Genomic DNA, 22136 nt, shown 5'->3' with positions numbered 1-22136 from the left:
TGTCACTGTGGGAGTGTTACAGTGGGTCACTGTGGGTCGAGAGAAGTGTGGGTTAACAGTCACTGAGAGAAACAGTCATGTCTGTGGAGAGAAACAGTGGGTCACTGTGGGAGAAACTGTGGGTCAGTTAGTGTGGGTCGATGTTACTGTGGGTCAGTGTTACTGTGGGAAACAGTCTGTTACTGTGGGTCAGTGTTACTGTGGGTCAGTGTTACTGTGGGAACTGTGGGTCAGTCTGTGGGAGAGAAACAGTGGGTCGATGTTATTGTGGGTTAACGTCTGTCCAATGTTACAGTCAGTCACTGAGGTCAATGTTACAGTGTTACTGAGGAAGCAGTTACTGTGGGTCACTGAGGGTCAATGTTACTGTGGGTCAGTGTACTGGAGAAACTGTGGGTCAATGTTACAGTGTTACTACTGTGGGTTAACGACTGTGGGTCAATGTTACTGTGGGTCAGTGTTACTGTGGGTCAGTGTTACTGTGGGATGTTACAGTGGGTCAGTGTTACTGTGGGTCAGACTGTGGGTTAACGTTACTGTGGGTCAATGTTACTGTGGGTCAGTGTTACCAGTGGGTCAGTTACTGTGGGTCAATGTTACTGTGGGTCAGTGTTACAGGGAGAGTTACTGTGGGTTAATTACTGTCTGGGAGTTACTGTGGGTCAGTGTTACAGGGTCAGAACTGTGGGCCTCAATGGGAGGGTCAGTTACAGTCAGTGATCCCCTCCAGGGAGTGACTGTGGGTCAATGTTAGAGGGTCAGTGTTACTGTGGGTCAGTGAGTGGGTCAATGTTACTGAGGGGGTCAGGGGTGGGTCAATGAGAGGGTCAGTGTACTGTGGGTCAGACTGTGGGAGACTGTGGGAGAGACTGTGGGTCAGTGTTACTGTGGAGAGGGAGAGGGAGTGTTACTGTGGGTTAACGTTACTGTGGGTCAATGTTACTGAGAGGGTCAGTGTTACTGGGGTCAGTGTTACTGTGGGTCAATGTTACTGTGGGTCAAGAGGGAGTGGGTCAATGTTACTGTGGGAGAGGTTACTGTGGGAGGGAGAGGGAGAGGGAATGTTACTGTGGGTCAAGAGACAGTTACTGTGGGAGACTGTGGGAGTTACTGTGGGTCAGGACTGTGGGTCAGGAGAGTCAATGTTACTGTGGGTCAGTGTTACTGTGGGTCAGTGTTACTGTGGGTTAAGTTACTGTGGGTCAACGTTACTGTGGGTTAGGGAGTGGGTTAGAGGGAGTGGGGAATGTTACTGGGGAGTGTTACTGTGGGTTAGTGACTGGGGTTAGCGACTGTGGGAGAGGGAGAGAGAGGGTCGAGTTACTGTGGGTCAGGACTGACAGGGTCAGTGACTGTGGGTCAAGACTGTGGGTCAACAGAGAGGGTCAGAGTTACTGTGGGTCAGTGTTAGGGTCAGAGGGAGAGTGTGGGTCGATGTTATTGGGGAGGGAGTTACTGTGGGTCAGGTTACTGTGGGTCAACAGACTGTGGGTCAGAGAGTGGGAGCGTTACTGTGGGAAACAGACTGTGGGTCAATGAGACAGAGACAGTCAGTGTTACTGAGGGTTAATGTTACTGTGGGACTGAGACTGTGGGTCAGACAGAGATCAACAGACTGTGGGTCAATGACAGAGGGTCAAGAGGGTTAACACAGACAGAGAGAGAGTGGGTCAGAGAGAGAGAGAGACAGAGAGAGTTACTGTGGAGTCAGAGGGAGAGAGAGACAGAGAGAGAGAGAGAGAGGGAGACGTTACTGTGGGTTAAGACTGTGGGTCAAGAGAGAGAGAGTTACTGTGGGACAGAGAGACAGGGAGACAGGGACACTGTGAGACAGAGAGTGTGAGAGTCGATGTTAGTGTGGGTTAACGTTACTGTGGGTCAACAGAGACAGTTAGAGGTTAGTGTTACTGGTAACAGGTTACAGAGAGTGTTAGAGGTTAGTGACTGTGGGTCAGGTTGTGTGGGGATGTTACTGTGGGTCAATGACTGTGGGTCAATGTTACTGTGGGTCAGTGTTACTGTCAAACTGTGGGTCAATGTTACCAGGGTCAGTGTTACTGTGGGTTAGGTTACTGTGGGTCAGTGTTACTGTGGGTCAGTGTTACTGGGGTCAATGCCTGGGTCTCCACTGTGGGTTAGTGTTACTGTGGGTCCATGTAGGGCCCCAAACTGTGGGTCAATGCCTGTGGGAGACAGTGTTACTGTGGGTCAGTGTTACTGTCAAACTAAACAGGCCTGAAGAGACAGGGCCTTTTGAAGTCAAACATAGGGCTAAACAGGCCTGAAGAGAAACAGTCAGTCACCGAGAGGCTAAACAGGCCTGAAGAGAAACAGGGAGAGTCAGCCTGTCAGAGAGCTAAACAGGCCTGAAGAGAAACAGTCTGTCACCGGAGAAACAGTCAGCACCGAGAGGCTAAACAGGTCCTGAGAGAAACAGTCTGTCGAGAGAAACAGTAGTCACCGAGAGAAACAGGTCTGTCACCGAGAGAAACAGTCTGTCACCGAGAGAAACAGGCTAAAGAGAAACAGTCTGTCAAGAGAGAAACAGGGGGTCAGCACTGAGAGAAACAGGCCTGAAGAGAATCAGAAGAATGGGTCCCAGTCAGTCAGACTGATGTAATTAGCTGGGCTAAACAGGCCTGAAGAGACAGGGGTCAGCATAGGGCTAAACAGGCCTGAAGAGACAGTGGTCAGCATCCAGGGCTAAACAGGAGAGAGAGGGAGAGAGGAGGGGGTCAGCATAGAGGCTAAACAGGCCTGAAGAGACAGGGGTCAGCATAGGGCTAAACAGGCCTGAAGAGACAGGGGGGTCAGCATAGGGCTAAACAGGCCTGAAGAGACAGGGACAGGGAGGAGATAGCATAGAGGCTAAACAGGCCTGAAGAGACAGGGGTCAGCATAGGGCTAAACAGGCCTGAAGAGACAGGGGGGTCAGCATAGGGCTAAACAGGCCTGAAGAGACAGGGGGGTCAGCATAGGGCTAAACAGGCCTGAAGAGACAGGGGGGTCAGCATAGGGCTAAACAGGCCTGAAGAGACGGGGGGGTCAGCATAGGGCTAAACAGGCCTGAAGAGACAGGGGGTCAGCATAGGGCTAAACAGGCCTGAAGAGACAGACAGGAGGGGTCAGCATAGGGCTAAACAGGCCTGAAGAGACAGGGGGTCAGCATAGGGCAGAAACAGGCCTGAAGAGACATGGGGGGAGCAGAGGGACACAAAACAGGCCTGAAACAGGAGAAGAGGGGGGTCAGCATAGGACTAAACAGGCCTGAAGAGACATGGGGGTCAGCATAGTGCTGGTCTGAGGAATGAGACCCTTGGTGCTGCTGGTCTCCACTGTGTAGAGGTAACAGAAGGCCTGAAGAGACAGGGGGTCAGCATAGGGCTAAACAGGCCTGAAGAGACAGGACAGGAGGTCAGCATAGGGCTAAACAGGCCTGAAGAGACAGGGGGGTCAGCATAGGGCTAAACAGGCCTGAAGAGACAGGGGGGGGTCAGCATAGGGCTAAACAGGCCTGAAGAGACAGGGGGGTCAGCATAGGGCTAAACAGGCCTGAAGAGACAGGGGGGTCAGCATAGGGCTAAACAGGCCTGAAGAGACAGGGGGGTCAGCATAGGGCTAAACAGGCCTGAAGAGACGGGGGGTCAGCATAGGGCTAAACAGGCCTGAAGAGACAGGGGGGTCAGCATAGGGCTAAACAGGCCTGAGAGAGAGACAGGGTTAAACAGGCCTGAAGGACTAACAGGTAAACAGGCCTGAAGAGACAGGTTCAGCATAGGACTAAACAGGCCTGAAGAGGACAGGGGGTCGAGGACTAACAGGCCTGAAGAGGACTAGGGGGTCAGCATAGGGACTAACAGGTTGGCTAAACAGGCCTGAGGACTAACAGGTCAGCGAGGGCTAAACAGGCCTGAAGAGACAGGGGGACTAACAGGTAAACAGGCCTGAAGAACAGGGGTCAGCATAGGACTAACAGGCCTGAAGAGAGGGGGTCAGACACAGGGGCTAAACAGGCCTGAAGAGGACTAACAGGTCAGACGAGGACTAACAGGCCTGAACGAGGACTAACAGGGGTCAGCATAGGACTAACAGGTTGAAGAGACAGGGGGACTAACAGGTAAACGAGGACTAACAGGGACTAACAGTTGAGGACTAACAGGTTGACGAGGACTAACAGGTTGACGAGGACTAACAGGTTGACGAGGACAGGTTGACAGGACTAACAGGTTGATGAGGACTAACAGGTTGACGAGGACTAACAGGTTGACTAAACAGGAGGACTAACAGGTTGACGAGGACTAACAGGTTGATGAGGACTAACAGGTTGACGAGGACTAACAGGTTGACGAGGACTAACAGGTTGACGAGGACTAACAGGTTGATATTTAATGTAAAGACTGTAGGTCAGATACAGTATAAAGGACATGTCAGTAATGTGTAATACCATGATAATAATTGTGCACGATAAGGCCTGTGTGAGTTCTGACCTTGTGATTGGTGGCATCCAGGATGAACTCTGCTCTGACACCGTTGTTCTCTGGAGAGCGGTAGTCGAACAGGGAGTTGGTCAGGTAGGTCATGCCTTTACTGCTCAGACTCTCTCCACAGCTGAAGAACACTGCATCCTGGGAGGAGGAGAGGACAGACAATCAATCACAGTATAGAAGCACACTGACACAGTCATAGATTTAGAGAGGACAGACAGAGGAGGAGAGGACAGACAATCAATCACAGTATAGAAACACACTGACACAGTCATAGATTTAGCCAACAATCAAACCACACTGCAGGTTCACTGGAAGAGATGTTAGTTTGAGGTAAAGGTTACAGGAGAGGAAGGAGAGGAGAGGAAGACAGAGAGGAGAGGAAGGAGAAGAGAGGAAGGTTGGAGGGTGAGGAAGGAGAGGAGGGTGAGGAAGGAGAGGAGGGTGAGGAAGGAGAGGAGGGTTGAGGAAGGAGAGGAGGGTGAGGGAAGGAGAGGAGGAACAGAGGAAGGAGAGGAGGGTGAGGAAGGGAAGGGAGGAGGGGAGAGGAAGGATCAGGAGGGTTGAGGAAGGGAGAGAGGACAGAAGGAGGAGGAGAGGAGGACAATCAAGAGGAGTATGAGGAAGGACACTGGACAGTCAGGAAGGATTTAGGACAATGAAACCACACTGCAGGTTGACTGGAAGAGATGTTAGGAGGTAAAGGTTACAGGAGAGGAAGGGAAGGGAGGAAGGAGGGTTGAGGAAGGAGAGGAGGGTGAGGAAGGAGAGGAGGGGAGGAAGGGAAGGAGAGGAGGGTGAGGAAGGAGAGGAGGGTGGGGAAGGAGAGGAGGGTGAGGAAGGAGAGGAGGGTGAGGAAGGAGAGGAGGGTTGAGGAAGGAGGAAGGGAAGGAGAGGAGGGTGAGGAAGGAGAGGAGGGTTGAGGGAAGGGAAGGAGAGGATGGTGAGGAAGGAGAGGAGGGTTGAGGAAGGGAAGGAGAGGAGGGTGAGGAAGGAGAGGAGGGTGAGGAAGGAGAGGAGGGTTGAGGAAGGGAAGGAGAGGAGGGTTGAGGAAGGAGAGGAGGGTGAGGAAGGGAAGGAGAGGAGGGTTGAGGAAGGAGAGGAGGGTGAGGAAGGAGGAGGAGGAAGGGAAGGAGAGGAGGGTTGAGGAAGGGAGGAGGGGAGGGGGGAGGAGGGTGAGGAAGGAGAGGAGGGTGAGGAAGGAGAGGAGGGTGAGGAAGGGAGGAGGGTGAGGGAAGGGAGGAGGGTTGAGGAAGGAGAGGAGGGTGAGGAAGGAGAGGAGGGTTGAGGAAGGAGAGGAGGGTGAGGAAGGAGAGGAGGGTGAGGAAGGAGAGGAGGGTGAGGAAGGAGAGGGGGAAGGAGAGGAGGGTGAGGAAGGAGAGGAGGGTGAGGAAGGAGAGGAGGGTTGAGGAAGGGAGATAGGATGGTGAGGAAGGAGAGGAGGGTGAGGAAGGGAGGAAGGGTTGGGAAGGAGAGGAGGGTGAGGAAGGAGAGGAGGGTGAGGAAGGGAAGGAGAGGAGGGTGAGGAAGGAGAGGAGGGTGAGGGTTGAGGAGGGTTGAGGAAGGGAAGGAGAGGAATGGTGAGGAAGGAGAGGAGGGTTGAGGAAGGGAAGGAGAGGAGGGTTGAGGAAGGAGAGGAGGGTTGAGGAAGGAAGGAGAGGAGGGTGAGGAAGGAGAGGAGGGTTGAGGAAGGAGAGGAGGGTTGAGGAAGGAGAGGAGGGTGAGGGAAGGAGAGGAGGGTTGAGGAAGGAGAGGAGGGTTGAGGAGGAAGGAGGAGGAGGAGGTTGAGGAAGGAGAGGAGGGTTGAGGAAGGAGAGGAGGGTGAGGGAAGGAGAGGAGGGTGAGGAAGGAGAGGAGGGTGAGGAAGGAGAGGAGGGTGAGGAAGGAGAGGAGGGTGAGGAAGGAGAGGAGGGTGAGGAAGGGAGGAGGGGAGGAAGGAGAGGAGGGGGAAGGAGAGGAGGGTGAGGAAGGAGAGGAGGGTGAGGAAGGAGAGGAGGGTGAGGAAGGAGAGGAGGGTGAGGAAGGAGAGGAGGGTGAGGAAGGAGAGGAGGGTGAGGAAGGAGAGGAGGGTGAGGAAGGAGGGAGGGTTGAGGAGGAGAGGAGGGTGAGGAAGGAGAGGAGGGTGAGGAAGGAGGAGGGGAGGAAGGAGAGGAGGGTGAAGGAAGAGAGGAGGGTGAGGAAGGAGAGGAGGGTGAGGAAGGAGAGGAGGGTTGAGGAAGGAGAGGAGGGTGAGGAAGGAGAGGAGGGTGAGGAAGGAGAGGAGGGTGAGGAAGGAGAGGAGGGTGAGGAAGGAGGGGAGGGTGAGGAAGGAGAGGAGGGTGAGGAAGGAGAGGAGGGTGAGGAAGGGAAGGAGGAAGGGAGGGTTGAGGAAGGAGAGGAGGGTTGAGGGAAGGAGAGGAGGGTGAGGAAGGGGGAAGGAGGAAGGGAGGGTTGAGGAAGGAGAGGAGGGTGAGGAAGGAAGGAGGAGGGTTGAGGAAGGAGAGGAGGGTTGAGGAAGGAGAGGAGGGTTGAGGAAGGAGAGGAGGGTGAGGAAGGAGAGGAGGGTTGAGGAAGGAGAGGAGGGTGAGGAAGGAGAGGAGGGTGAGGAAGGGGTGAGGGTGAGGAAGGAGAGGAGGGTGAGGAAGGAGAGGAGGGTTGAGGAAGGAGAGGAGGGTGAGGAAGGAGAGGAGGGTGAGGAAGGAGAGTTGAGGATGATCAGCCTAGATCTTTACCTCCTCCCGTCTGTTCAAGTTCTCCTCAAAGTCCCGCACTCCCATGATGCCTTTCAGGCAGAGCGCCCGGACGCCCACGATGCCGATCTGACAGTCGAAGAAGGGTTCCCCCATCATCAGCACCTAGAGGAGAGGAGGAGAGGTGAGGAGGAGGAAGAGAGGAGAGGAGAGGAGAGGAGGAGAGGTGAGGAGGAGGAGGAAGAGAGGAGGAGAGGAGGAGGAGGAGAGAGGAGAGAAGGAGAGGGAGAGAGGAGGAGGAAGAGAGGAGAGGAGGAGGGAGAGAGAGGAGAGGAGGGAGGAGGAGGAGGAGGAGGAGGAGGAGGGAGAGGAAGGAGGAGGAGGAGGAAGAGAGGAGGAGGAGAGGTGAGGAGGAGGAAGAGAGGAGAGGAGAGGAGGAGAGGTGAGGTGAGGAGGAGGAGAGAGAGGAGAGGAGAGGTGAGGTGAGGAGGAGGAAGAGAGGAGAGGAGAGGTGAGGAGGGAGGAGGAGGAAGAGAGGAGAGGAGAGGTGAGGTGAGGAGGAGGAGGAAGAGAGAGGAGAGGAGAGGAGAGGAGGAGAGGAGGAGGAAGAGAGGTGAGGTGAGGAGGAGGAAGAGAGGAGAGGAGCTTCAGAGAGTGATCAGACCACTGGGCTCCTGGGAAATGGAGCCAGACTGAGGGACCTTCCCTACAGTGGAGAAGGACTCAAAACAGGCCTTAATTAAGGGCATTCAGTCACACACAGGAATGAACCCACCTGCGGTCCGCGGTTTAAGAGCCCGTATCATTGGCCGATCATGAACAAGGCTCTTTGACTGTGATGAGTGTGTGGCGGTGTTACGCTGTGGTGTCGGTGAAGTTACACCATCATTATGTCTTTATAAAAGACCTGGGACAGATGAAGGCCACCCCGCTCAATCTGCTGTAGCCGTCTGGAACCACCAGCTGGCCCAAATGGCACCCTATTCCCTATATAGTGCACTGTTTTTAACCAGAGCCCATAGGGCCATAGGGGTTCTGGTCAAAGGTAGTGCACTAAACAGGGACTAGAGTGCCATTTAGGAGGCAACCCTAAGTGTGGTTCGCCTTGCTTACCGTGGGTTCCTCCCGAACCACACCAATAAAACCTTGTTTGAATAATTACAAGCCTTGCTTTCCCTGTTTAACCATTCTCCTCTCCTCTCCCTGCTTCCACGGCCCTCCTCCTCCTCCTCGTTCCCTGTTTAACCATCCCCCTCCTCCTCGTTCCCTGTTTAACCATCCCCCTCCTCCTCCTCGTTCCCTGTTTAACCATCCCCCTCCTCGTTCCCTGTTTAACCATCCCCCTCCTCCTCCTCGTTCCCTGTTTAACCATCCCCCTCCTCCTCGTTCCCTGTTTAACCATCCCCCTCCTCCTCCTCGTTCCCTGTTTAACCATCCCCCTCCTCCTCCTCGTTCCCCACCATCCCCCTCCTCCTCCTCGTTCCCTGTTTAACCATCCCCCTCCTCCTCCCTCCGTTTAACCATCCCCCTCCTCCTCCTCGTTCCGTTTAACCATCCCCCTCCTCCTCCCTCCGTTTAACCATCCCCCTCCTCTCCTCGTTTAACCATCCCCCTCCTCCTCCTCGTTCCCTGTTTAACCATCCCCCTCCTCCTCCTCGTTCCCTGTTTAACCATCCCCCTCCTCCTCCCCGTTTCCCTGTTTAACCATCCCCCTCCTCCTCCTCGTTCCCTGTTTAACCATCCCCTCCTCCTCCTCCTCGTTCCCTGTTTAACCATCCCCCCCTCCTCCTCGTTCCCTGTTTAACCATCCTCCTCCTCCTCGTTCCCTGTTTAACCATCCCCCTCCTCCTCCTCGTTCCCTGTTTAACCATCCCCCTCCTCCTCCTCGTTCCCTGTTTAACCATCCCCCCTCCTCCTCCTAACCATCCCCTCCTCCTTCCCTGTTTAACCATCCCCCTCCTCCTCCTCGTTCCCTGTTTAACCATCCCCTCCTCCTCCTCGTTCCCTGTTTAACCATCCCCTCCTCCTCCTCGTTCCCTGTTTAACCACCTCGTTCCCTGTTTAACCATCCCCCTCCTCCTCCTCCTCGTTCCCTGTTTAACCATCCCCCTCCTCCTCCTCCTCGTTCCCTGTTTAACCATCCCCCTCCTCCTCCTCCTCGTTCCCTGTTTAACCATCCCCCTCCTCCTCCTCCTCGTTCCCTGTTTAACCATCCCCCCCCTCCTCCTCGTTCCCTGTTTAACCATCCCCCTCCTCCTCCTCCTCGTTCCCTGTTTCACCATCCCCCTCCTCCTCCTCGTTCCCTGTTTAACCATCCCCCTCCTCCTCCTCCTCGTTCCCTGTTTAACCATCCCCTCCTCCTCCCTCGTTCCCTGTTTAACCATCCCCCTCCCCTCCCTCCTCCTCCTTCCCTGTTTAACCATCCTCCTCCTCCTCCTCGTTCCCTGTTTAACCATCCCCCCCTCCTCGTTCCCTGTTTAACCATCCCCCCCTCCTCCCTCCGTTTAACCATCCCCCCTCCTCCTCGTTCCCTGTTTAACCATCCCCCCCTCCTCCTCCTCGTTCCCTGTTTAACCATCCCCCCCTCCTCCTCGTTCCCTGTTTAACCATCCTCCTCGTTCCCTGTTTAACCATCCCCCTCCTCGTTCCCTGTTTAACCATCCCCCCTCCTCCTCCTCGTTCCCTGTTTAACCATCCTCCTCCTCGTTCCCTGTTTAACCATCCCCCCTCCTCCTCCTCCTGTTTAACCATCCCCCTTCGTTTCCTGTTTAACCATCCTCCTCCTCCTCGTTCCCTGTTTAACCATCCCCCTCCTCCTCCTCGTTCCCTGTTTAACCATCCCCCTCCTCCTCCTCGTTCCCTGTTTAACCATCCCCCTCCTCCTCCTCGTTCCCTGTTTAACCATCCTCCTCCTCCTCCTCGTTCCCTGTTTAACCATCCCCCTCCTCCTCCTCGTTCCCTGTTTAACCATCCCTCCTCCTCCTCCTCGTTCCCTGTTTAACCATCCCCCTCCTCCTCCTCGTTCCCTGTTTAACCATCCTCCTCCTCCTCCTCGTTCCCTGTTTAACCATCCCTGTTTAACCATCCCCTCCTCCTCCTCGTTCCCTGTTTAACCATCCCCCCCTCCTCCTCTTCGTTCCCTGTTTAACCATCCCCCTCCTCCTCCTCGTTCCCTGTTTAACCATCCCCCTCCTCCTCCTCGTTCCCTGTTTAACCATCCCCCCCTCCTCCTCCTCGTTCCCTGTTTAACCATCCCCTCCCTCCTCCCGTTCCCTGTTTAACCTCCCCTCCTCCTCGTTCCCTGTTTAACCATCCCCTCCTCCTCCTCCTCGTTCCCTGTTTAACCATCCCCCTCCTCCTCCTCCTCGTTCCCTGTTTAACCATCCCCCTCCTCCTCCTCGTTCCCTGTTTAACCATCCCCCCCTCCTCCTCGTTCCCTGTTTAACCATCCCCCCCTCCTCCTCGTTCCCTGTTTAACCATCCCCTCCTCCTCCTCGTTCCCTGTTTAACCATCCCCTCCTCCTCCTCCTCGTTCCCTGTTTAACCATCCCCCTCCTCCTCCTCCTCGTTCCCTGTTTAACCATCCCCATCCCCCCTCCTCCTCCTCCTCGTTCCCTGTTTAACCATCCCCCTCCTCCTCCTCCTCGTTCCCTGTTTAACCATCCCCCTCCTCCTCGTTCCCTGTTTAACCATCCCCCCTCCCCCTCCCCGTTCCCTGTTTAACCATCCCCCTCCTCCTCCTCGTTCCCTGTTTAACCATCCCCCCCTCCTCCTCGTTCCCTGTTTAACCATCCCCCCCTCCTCCTCCTCGTTCCCTGTTTAACCATCCCCCTCCTCCTCCTCGTTCCCTGTTTAACCATCCCCCCTCCTCCTCCTCGTTCCCTGTTTAACCATCCCCCTCCTCCTCCTCGTTCCCTGTTTAACCATTCCCCCTCCTCCTCGTTCCCTGTTTAACCATCCCCCCCCTCCTCCTCGTTCCCTGTTTAACCATCCCCCCTCCTCCTCCTCGTTCCCTGTTTAACCATCCCCCTCCTCCTCCTCGTTCCCTGTTTAACCATCCCCCCTCCTCCTCCTCGTTCCCTGTTTAACCATCCTCCCCCCTCCTCCTCCTCGTTCCCTGTTTAACCATCCCCCTCCTCCTCCTCGTTCCCTGTTTAACCATCCCCCCTCCTCCTCCTCGTTCCCTGTTTAACCATCCCCCTCCTCCTCCTCGTTCCCTGTTTAACCATCCCCCTCCCCCCGTTCCCTCCTCCTCGTTCCCTGTTTAACCATCCCCCTCCTCCTCGTTCCCTGTTTAACCATCCCCCTCCTCCTCGTTCCCTGTTTAACCATCCCCCTCCTCCTCGTTCCCTGTTTAACCATCCCCCTCCTCCTCCTCGTTCCCTGTTTAACCATCCCCCTCCTGGTTCCCTGTTTAACCATCCCCCTCCTCCTCCTCCTCGTTCCCTGTTTAACCATCCCCCTCCTCCTCCTCGTTCCCTGTTTAACCATCCCCCTCCTCCTCCTCGTTCCCTGTTTAACCAACCCTCGTTCCCTGTTTAACCATCCCCCCTCCTCCTCGTTCCCTGTTTAACCATCCCCCTCCTCCTCGTTCCCTGTTTAACCATCCCCCTCCTCCTCCTCGTTCCCTGTTTAACCATCCCCCCTCCTCCTCGTTCCCTGTTTAACCATCCCCTCCCCCTCCTCCTCGTTCCCTGTTTAACCATCCCCCTCCTCCTCCTCCCTGTTTAACCATCCCTGTTTAACCATCCCCCATCCCCCCCTCCTCCTCGTTCCCTGTTTAACCATCCCCCTCCTCCTCGTTCCCTGTTTAACCATCCTCCTCCTCCTCCTCGTTCCCTGTTTAACCATCCCCCTCCTCCTCCTCCTCGTTCCCTGTTTAACCATCCCCCTCCTCCTCCTCCTCGTTCCCTGTTTAACCATCCCCCTCCTCCTCCTCGTTCCCTGTTTAACCATCCCCCTCCTCCTCCTCGTTCCCTGTTTAACCATCCCCCTCCTCCTCCTCGTTCCCTGTTTAACCATCCCCTCCTCCTCCTCCTGTTTAACCATCCCCCTCCTCCTTCCCTGTTCCTGTTTAACCATCCCCCTCCTCCTCCTCGTTCCCTGTTTAACCATCCCCCCCTCCTCCTCGTTCCCTGTTTAACCATCCTCCCCTCCTCGTTCCCTGTTTAACCATCCTCCTCCTCCTCCTGTTCCCTGTTTAACCATCCCCCTCCTCCTCCTCGTTCCCTGTTTAACCATCCTCCTCCCCCATCCTCCTCCTCCTCGTTCCCTGTTTAACCATCCCCCTCCTCCTCCTCGTTCCCTGTTTAACCATCCCCCCCTCCTCCTCGTTCCCTGTTTAACCATCCCCCTCCTCCTCGTTCCCTGTTTAACCATCCCCCTCCTCCTCCTCGTTCCCTGTTTAAACCATCCCCCCTCCTCCTCGTTCCCTGTTTAACCATCCCCCCTCCTCCCGTTCCCTCCTCCTCGTTCCCTGTTTAACCATCCCCCCCCCCTCCTCCTCGTTCCCTGTTTAACCATCCCCCCTCCTCCTCGTTCCCTGTTTAACCATCCCCCCTCCTCCTCGTTCCCTGTTTAACCATCCATCCCCCCCTCCTCCTCGTTCCCTGTTTAACCATCCCCCTCCTCCTCCTCGTTCCCTGTTTAACCATCCCCCTCCCCTCCTCCTCCTCGTTCCCTGTTTAACCATCCCCCCCTCCTCCTCCTCCTCGTTCCCTGTTTAACCATCCCCTCCTCCTCCTCGTTCCCTGTTTAACCATCCCCCCCTCCTCCTCCTCGTTCCCTGTTTAACCATCCCCCCCTCCTCCTCCTCGTTCCCTGTTTAACCATCCCCCTCCCCTCCTCCTCGTTCCCTGTTTAACCATCCCCCCCTCCTCCTCGTTCCCTGTTTAACCACGTTCCCTGTTTAACCATCCCCCCTCGTTCCCTGTTTAACCATCCCCCCCTCCTCCTCGTTCCCTGTTTAACCATCCCCCCCTCCTCGTTCCCTGTTTAACCATCCTCCCCCTCCTCCTCGTTCCCTGTTTAACCATCCCCCTCCTCCTCGTTCCCTGTTTAACCATTCCCCTCCTCCTCCTCGTTCCCTGTTTAACCATCCCCCTCCTCCTCCTCCTCGTTCCCTGTTTAACCATCCCCCTCCTCCTCCTCCTCGTTCCCTGTTTAACCATCCCCCCCCTCCTCCTCCTCGTTCCCTGTTTAACCATCCCCCTCCTCCTCCTCGTTCCCTGTTTAACCATCCCCCTCCTCCTCCTCGTTCCCTGTTTAACCATCCCCCTCCTCGTTCCCTGTTTAACCATCCTCCTCCTCCTCCTCGTTCCCTGTTTAACCATCCCCCCCCTCCTCCTCCTCGTTCCCTGTTTAACCATCCCCCTCCTCCTCCTCGTTCCGTTTAACCATTCCCCTCCTCCTCCTCCTCGTTCCCGTTTAACCATCCCCCTCCTCCTCGTTCCCTGTTTAACCATCCCCCTCCTCCTCCTCGTTCCCTGTTTAACCATCCCCCTCCTCCTCCTCCTCGTTCCCTGTTTAACCATCCCCCTCCTCCTCCTCCTCGTTCCCTGTTTAACCATCCCACTCCTCCTCGTTCCCTGTTTAACCATCCCCCTCCTCCTCCTCGTTCCCTGTTTAACCATCCCCCTCCTCCTCCTCCTCCTCCTCGTTCCCTGTTTAACCATCCCCCTCCTCCTCCTCGTTCCCTGTTTAACCATCCCCCTCCTCCTCGTTCCCTGTTTAACCATCCCCCTCCTCCTCCTCCTCGTTCCCTGTTTAACCATCCCCCCCCTCCTCCTCCTCGTTCCCTGTTTAACCATCCCCCTCCTCCTCCTCGTTCCCTGTTTAACCATCCCCCTCCTCCTCGTTCCCTGTTTAACCATCCCCCTCCTCCTCCTCCTCCTCGTTCCCTGTTTAACCATCCCCCTCCTCCTCGTTCCCTGTTTAACCATCCCCCTGTTTCCTCCTCCTCGTTCCCTGTTTAACCATTCCCCTCCCCCTCCTCGTTCCCTGTTTAACCATCCCCCCCTCCTCCTCTGTTATACGTTCCCTGTTTAACCATCCCCCCCTCCTCCTCGTTCCCTGTTTAACCATCCCCCTCCTCCTCCTCGTTCCCTGTTTAACCATCCCCCTCCTCCTCCTCGTTCCCTGTTTAACCATCCTCCTCCTCCTCCTCGTTCCCTGTTTAACCATCCCCCCCCTCCTCCTCGTTCCCTGTTTAACCATCCCCCTCCTCCTCGTTCCCTGTTTAACCATCCCCCTCCTCCTCCTCCTCGTTCCCTGTTTAACCATCCCCCCTCCTCCTCCTCCTCGTTCCCTGTTTAACCATCCCCCTCCTCCTCCTCCTCGTTCCCTGTTTAACCATCCCCCTCCTCCTCCTCGTTCCCTGTTTAACCATCCCCCTCCTCCTCCTCGTTCCCTGTTTAACCATCCCCCTCCTCCTCCTCCTCGTTCCCTGTTTAACCATCCCCCTCCTCGTTCCCTGTTTAACCATCCCCCCCTCCTCCTCGTTCCCTGTTTAACCATCCCCCTCCTCCTCCTGGTTCCCTGTTTAACCATCCCCCTCCTCCTCCTCCTCGTTCCCTGTTTAACCATCCCCCTCCTCCTCCTCGTTCCCTGTTTAACCACCTCCCCCCTCCTCCTCGTTCCCTGTTTAACCATCCCCCTCCTCCTCCTCGTTCCCTGTTTAACCATCCCCCTCCTCCTCGTCGTTCCCTGTTTAACCATCCCCCCTCCTCCTCCTCCTCGTTCCCTGTTTAACCATCCCCCTCCTCCTCGTTCCCTGTTTAACCATCCCCCTCCTCCCCCTCCTCGTTCCCTGTTTAACCATTCCCCTCCCCCCTCCTATCTGTTCCATTACTTTGGGAGACCGGCCGGAGACCCAGGAAATCAGTATCCCAGAGAATAAGGTATATAAGAATATTTTTAACGCCGAGGGGAACAGGGATCAAGGATCTGGGCTGGGGTCTGGTCCTGAGCTGTGAATTCCACTGGATTAGATGAGTGGCCCGGAGAGAGTTCATGAACGTACTGAGAGACAGAATTAAAAACACCCCTCGGTCCAAGAGTGTCTGCCTCTCTTTAAATGTGATGAATAATCACACAGGTTTAGAAAGGACCGACAGCTGAACGGTCAGAGGGATGAGATTACAGTCTGTTATAGTGTAGTCACAGTGAGGGATGAGATTACAGTCTGTTATAGTGTAGTCACAGTGAGGGATGAGATTACAGTTTGTTATAGTGTAGTCACAGTGAGGGATGAGATTACAGTTTGTTATAGTGTAGTCACAGTGAGGGATGAGATTACAGTCTGTTATAGTGTAGTCACAGTGAGGGATGAGATTACAGTCTGTTATAGTGTAGTCACAGTGAGGGATGAGATTACAGTTTGTTATAGTGTAGTCACAGTGAGGGATGAGATTACAGTCTGTTATAGTGTAGTCACAGTGAGGGATGAGATTACAGTTTGTTATAGTGTAGTCACAGTGAGGGATGAGATTACAGTCTGTTATAGTGTAGTCACAGTGAGGGATGAGATTACAGTCTGTTATAGTGTAGTCACAGTGAGGGATGAGATTACAGTCTATTATAGTGAGGGATGAGATTACAGTCTGTTATAGTGTAGTCACAGTGAGGGATGAGATTACAGTCTGTTATAGTGAGGGATGAGATTACAGTCTGTTATAGTGAGGGATGAGATTACAGTCTGTTATAGTGAGGGATGAGATTACAGTCTGTTATAGTGAGGGATGAGATTACAGTCTGTTATAGTGTAGTCACAGTGAGGGATGAGATTACAGTCTGTTATAGTGAGGGATGAGATTACAGTCTGTTATAGTGAGGGATGAGATTACAGTCTGTTATAGTGAGGGATGAGATTACAGTATGTTATAGTGTAGTCACAGTGAGGGATGAGATTACAGTCTGTTATAGTGTAGTCACAGTGAGGGATGAGATTACAGTCTGTTATAGTGAGGGATGAGATTAGTCTGTTATAGTGAGGGATGAGATTACAGTCTGTTATAGTGTAGTCACAGTGAGGGATGAGATTACAGTCTGTTATAGTGAGGGATGAGATTACAGGCTGTTATAGTGAGGGATGAGATTACAGTATGTTATAGTGTAGTCACAGTGAGGGATGAGATTACAGTCTGTTATAGTGTAGTCACAGTGAGGGATGAGATTACAGTCTGTTATAGTGAGGGATGAGATTACAGTCTGTTATAGTGAGGGATGAGATTACAGTCTGTTATAGTGTAGTCACAGTGAGGGATGAGATTACAGTCTGTTATAGTGAGGGATGAGATTACAGTCTGTTATAGTGAGGGATGAGATTACAGTATGTTATAGTGTAGTCACAGTGAGGGATGAGATTACAGTCTGTTATAGTGTAGTCACAGTGAGGGATGAGATTACATTCTGTTATAGTGAGGGATGAGATTACAGTCTGTTATAGTGAGGGATGAGATTACAGTCTGTTATAGTGTAGTCACAGTGAGGGATGAGATTACAGTCTGTTATAGTGAGGGATGAGATTACAGTCTGTTATAGTGAGGGATGAGATTACAGTCTGTTATAGTGAGGGATGAGATTACAATCTGTTATAGTGAGGGATGAGATTACAGTCTGTTATAGTGAGGGATGATATTACAGTCTGTTATAGTGAGGGATGAGATTACAGTCTGTTATAGTGAGGGATGAGATTACAGTCTGTTATAGTGAGGGATGAGATTACAGTCTGTTATAGTGTAGTCACAGTGAGGGACGAGATTACAGTCTGTTATAGTGAGGGATGAGATTACAGTATGTTATAGTGAGGGATGAGATTACAGTCTGTTATAGTGAGGGATGATATTACAGTCCGTTATAGTGTAGTCACAGTGAGGGATGAGATTACAGTCTATTATAGTGAGGGATGATATTACAGTCTGTTATAGTGAGGGATGAGATTACAGTCTGTTATAGTGTAGTCACAGTGAGGGATGAGATTACAGTCTGTTATAGTGAGGGATGAGATTACAGTCTGTTATAGTGAGGGATGAGATTACAGTATGTTATAGTGAGGGATGAGATTACAGTCTGTTATAGTGAGGGATGAGATTACAGTCCGTTATAGTGTAGTCACAGTGAGGGATGAGATTACAGTCTATTATAGTGAGGGATGATATTACAGTCTGTTATAGTGAGGGATGAGATTACAGTCTGTTATAGTGTAGTCACAGTGAGGGATGAGATTACAGTCTGTTATAGTGAGGGATGAGATTACAGTCTGTTATAGTGAGGGATGAGATTACAGTCTGTTATAGTGAGGGATGAGATTACAGTCTGTTATAGTGAGGGATGAGATTACAGTCTGTTATAGTGAGGGATGAGTTTACAGTCTGTTATAGTGAGGGATGAGATTACAGTCTGTTATAGTGAGGGATGAGATTACAGTCTGTTATAGTGTAGTCACAGTGAGGGATGAGATTACAGTCTGTTATAGTGAGGGATGAGATTACAGTCTGTTATAGTGAGGGATGATATTACAGTCTGTTATAGTGAGGGATGAGATTACAGTCTGTTATAGTGAGGGATGATATTACAGTCTGTTATAGTGTAGTCACAGTGAGGGATGAGATTACAGTCTATTATAGTGAGGGATGATATTACAGTCTGTTATAGTGAGGGATGAGATTACAGTCTGTTATAGTGTAGTCACAGTGAGGGATGAGATTACAGTCTGTTATAGTGAGGGATGAGATTACAGTCTGTTATAGTGAGGGATGAGATTACAGTCTGTTATAGTGAGGGATGAGATTACAGTCTGTTATAGTGAGGGATGAGATTACAGTCTGTTATAGTGAGGGATGAGTTTACAGTCTGTTATAGTGAGGGATGAGATTACAGTCTGTTATAGTGAGGGATGAGATTACAGTCTGTTATAGTGTAGTCACAGTGAGGGATGAGATTACAGTCTGTTATAGTGAGGGATGAGATTACAGTCTGTTATAGTGAGGGATGAGATTACAGTCTGTTATAGTGAGGGATGAGTTTACAGTCTGTATAGTGAGTATAGTGAGGGATGAGATTACAGTCTGTTATAGTGAGGGATGAGATTACAGTCTGTTATAGTGTAGTCACAGTGAGGGATGAGATTACAATCTGTTATAGTGAGGGATGAGTTTACAGTCTGTTATAGTGAGGGATGAGATTACAGTCTGTTATAGTGAGGGATGAGATTACAGTCTGTTATAGTGTAGTCACAGTGAGGGATGATATTACAGTCTGTTATAGTGAGGGATGAGATTACAGTATGTTATAGTGAGGGATGAGATTACAGTCTGTTATAGTGAGGGATGAGATTACAGTCTGTTATAGTGAGGGATGAGATTACAGTCTGTTATAGTGTAGTCACAGTGAGGGATGAGATTACAGTCTGTTATAGTGAGGGATGAGATTACAGTCTGTTAAAGTGTAGTCACAGTGAGGGATGAGATTACAGTATGTTATAGTGTAGTCACAGTGAGGGATGAGATTACAATCTGTTATAGTGAGGGATGAGTTTACAGTCTGTTATAGAGAGGGATGAGATTACAGTCTGTTATAGTGAGGGATGAGATTACAGTCTGTTATAGTGAGGGATGAGATTACAGTATGTTATAGTGTAGTCACAGTGAGGGACGAGATTACAGTATGTTATAGTGTAGTCACAGTGAGGGATGAGATTACAGTATGTTATAGTGTAGTCACAGTGAGGGATGAGATTACAGTATGTTATAGTGTAGTCACAGTGAGGGATGAGATTACAGTATGTTATAGTGTAGTCACAGTGAGGGATAAGATTACAGTCTGTTATAGTGTAGTCACAGTGAGGGATGAGATTACAGTATGTTATAGTGTAGTCACAGTGAGGGATGAGATTACAGTATGTTATAGTGAGGGATGAGATTACAGTCTGTTATAGTGAGGGATGAGATTACAGTCTGTTATAGTGAGGGATGAGATTACAGTCTGTTATAGTGTAGTCACAGTGAGGGATGAGATTACAGTCTGTTATAGTGAGGGATGAGATTACAGTCTGTTATAGTGAGGGATGAGATTACAGTATGTTAAAGTGTAGTCACAGTGAGGGATGAGATTACAGTATGTTATAGTGTAGTCACAGTGAGGGATGAGATTACAGTATGTTATAGTGTAGTCACAGTGAGGGATGAGATTACAGTCTGTTATAGTGTAGTCACAGTGAGGGATGAGATTACAGTATGTTATAGTGTAGTCACAGTGAGGGATGAGATTACAGTCTGTTATAGTGTAGTCACAGTGAGGGATGAGATTACAGTATGTTATAGTGTAGTCACAGTGAGGGATGAGATTACAGTCTGTTATAGTGTAGTCACAGTGAGGGATGAGATTACAGTATGTTATAGTGTAGTCACAGTGAGGGATGAGATTACAGTCTGTTATAGTGTAGTCACAGTGAGGGATGAGATTACAGTATGTTATAGTGTAGTCACAGTGAGGGATGAGATTACAGTCTGTTATAGTGTAGTCACAGTGAGGGATGAGATTACAGTCTGTTATAGTGAGGGATGAGATTACAGTCTGTTATAGTGAGGGATGAGATTACAGTCTGTTATAGTGAGGGATGAGATTACAGTCTGTTATAGTGAGGGATGAGATTACAGTCTATTATAGTGAGGGATGAGATTACAGTATGTTATAGTGTAGTCACAGTGAGGGATGAGATTACAGTCTGTTATAGTGAGGGATGAGATTACAGTCTGTTATAGTGTAGTCACAGTGAGGGATGAGATTACAGTCTGTTATAGTGAGGGATGAGATTACAGTCTGTTATAGTGAGGGATGAGATTACAGTCTGTTATAGTGTAGTCACAGTGAGGGATGAGATTACAGTCTGTTATAGTGAGGGATGAGATTACAGTCTGTTATAGTGAGGGATGAGATTACAGTCTGTTATAGTGAGGGATGAGATTACAGTCTGTTATAGTGAGGGATGAGATTACAGTCTGTTATAGTGAGGGATGAGATTACAGTCTGTTATAGTGAGGGATGATATTACAGTCTGTTATAGTGAGGGATGAGATTACAGTCTGTTATAGTGAGGGATGAGATTACAGTCTGTTATAGTGAGGGATGATATTACAGTCTGTTATAGTGAGGGATGAGATTACAGTCTGTTATAGTGAGGGATGAGATTACAGTCTGTTATAGTGAGGGATGAGATTACAGTCTGTTATAGTGAGGGATGAGATTACAGTATGTTATAGTGAGGGATGAGATTACAGTCTGTTATAGTGAGGGATGAGATTACAGTCTGTTATAGTGAGGGATGAGATTACAGTCTGTTATAGTGAGGGATGATTACAGTCTGTTATAGTGTAGTCACAGTGAGGGATGAGATTACAGTCTGTTATAGTGAGGGATGAGATTACAGTCTGTTATAGTGAGGGATGAGATTACAGTCTGTTATAGTGTAGTCACAGTGAGGGATGAGATTACAGTCTGTTATAGTGTAGTCACAGTGAGGGATGAGATTACAGTATGTTATAGTGTAGTCACAGTGAGGGATGAGATTACAGTCTGTTATAGTGTAGTCACAGTGAGGGATGAGATTACAGTCTGTTATAGTGAGGGATGAGATTACAGTCTGTTATAGTGTAGTCACAGTGAGGGATGAGATATATCATAGTATGTTATATACCAGGGTAATGTATATGATATTACAGTCTGTTATATACCAGGGTAATGTATATGATAGTCTGTTATATACCCGGGTAATGTATATGATAGTCTGTTATATACCAGGGTAATGTATATGATAGTCTGTTATATACCAGGGTAATGTATATGATATTACAGTCTGTTATATACCAGGGTAATGTATATGATAGTCTGTTATATACCAGGGTAATGTATATGATATTACAGTCTGTTATATACCAGGGTAATGTATATGATAGTCTGTTATATACCAGGGTAATGTATATGATAGTCTGTTATATACCAGGGTAATGTATATGATAGTCTGTTATATACCAGGGTAATGTATATGATATTACAGTCTGTTATATACCAGGGTAATGTATATGATAGTCTGTTATAAACCAGGGTAATGTATATGATAGTCTGTTATAAACCAGGGTAATGTATATGATAGTCTGTTATATACCAGGGTAATGTATATGATAGTCTGTTATATACCAGGGTAATGTATATGATAGTCTGTTATAAACCAGGGTAATGTATATGATAGTCTGTTATAAACCAGGGTAATGTATATGATAGTCGGTTATATACCAGGGTAATGTATACGATATTACAGTCTGTTATATACCAGGGTAATGTATATGATATTACAGTCTGTTATATACCAGGGTAATGTATATGATAGTCTGTTATATACCAGGGTAATGTATATGATAGTCGGTTATATACCAGGGTAATGTATATGATAGTCTGTTATATACCAGGGTAATATATATGATAGTCTGTTATATACCAGGGTAATGTATATGATAGTCTGTTATATACCAGGGTAATGTATATGATAGTCTGTTATATACCAGGGTAATGTATATGATAGTCGGTTATATACCAGGGTAATGTATACGATATTACAGTCTGTTATATACCAGGGTAATGTATATGATATTACAGTCTGTTATATACCAGGGTAATGTATATGATAGTCTGTTATATACCAGGGTAATGTATATGATAGTCGGTTATATACCAGGGTAATGTATATGATAGTCTGTTATATACCAGGGTAATATATATGACAGTCTGTTATATACCAGGGTAATGAATATGGTAGTCTGTTATATACCAGGGTAATGTATATGATAGTCTGTTATATACCAGGGTAATGTATATGATAGTCGGTTATATACCAGGGTAATGTATATGATAGTCTGTTATATACCAGGGTAATGTATATGATAGTCTGTTATATACCAGGGTAATGTATATGATAGTCTGTTATAAACCA

The 22136-nt window shown here is 50.1% G+C and overlaps 1 protein-coding gene across 1 annotated transcript in view; it reads right to left on the bottom strand.

The window, feature by feature from the left end:
- Window positions 1–22136, bottom strand: part of LOC135519836 (intermembrane lipid transfer protein VPS13B) — a 764993-nt gene that overhangs the window by 687321 nt on the left and 55536 nt on the right. Inside the window, 4 exon segments of the mRNA XM_064945043.1 lie at window positions 3315–3357; window positions 4261–4334; window positions 4445–4625; window positions 7196–7318. Of these exon segments, the coding sequence (XP_064801115.1) occupies window positions 3315–3357; window positions 4261–4334; window positions 4445–4625; window positions 7196–7318 (421 nt within the window).

The sequence above is a fragment of the Oncorhynchus masou genome, chromosome 29, assembly GCF_036934945.1.
Source record: "Oncorhynchus masou masou isolate Uvic2021 chromosome 29, UVic_Omas_1.1, whole genome shotgun sequence".
Classification (NCBI taxonomy): Eukaryota; Metazoa; Chordata; class Actinopteri; order Salmoniformes; family Salmonidae; genus Oncorhynchus; species Oncorhynchus masou.
Note: the sequence above shows the minus strand (reverse complement) of the source record. Positions and strands in the feature narration are given on the sequence as shown.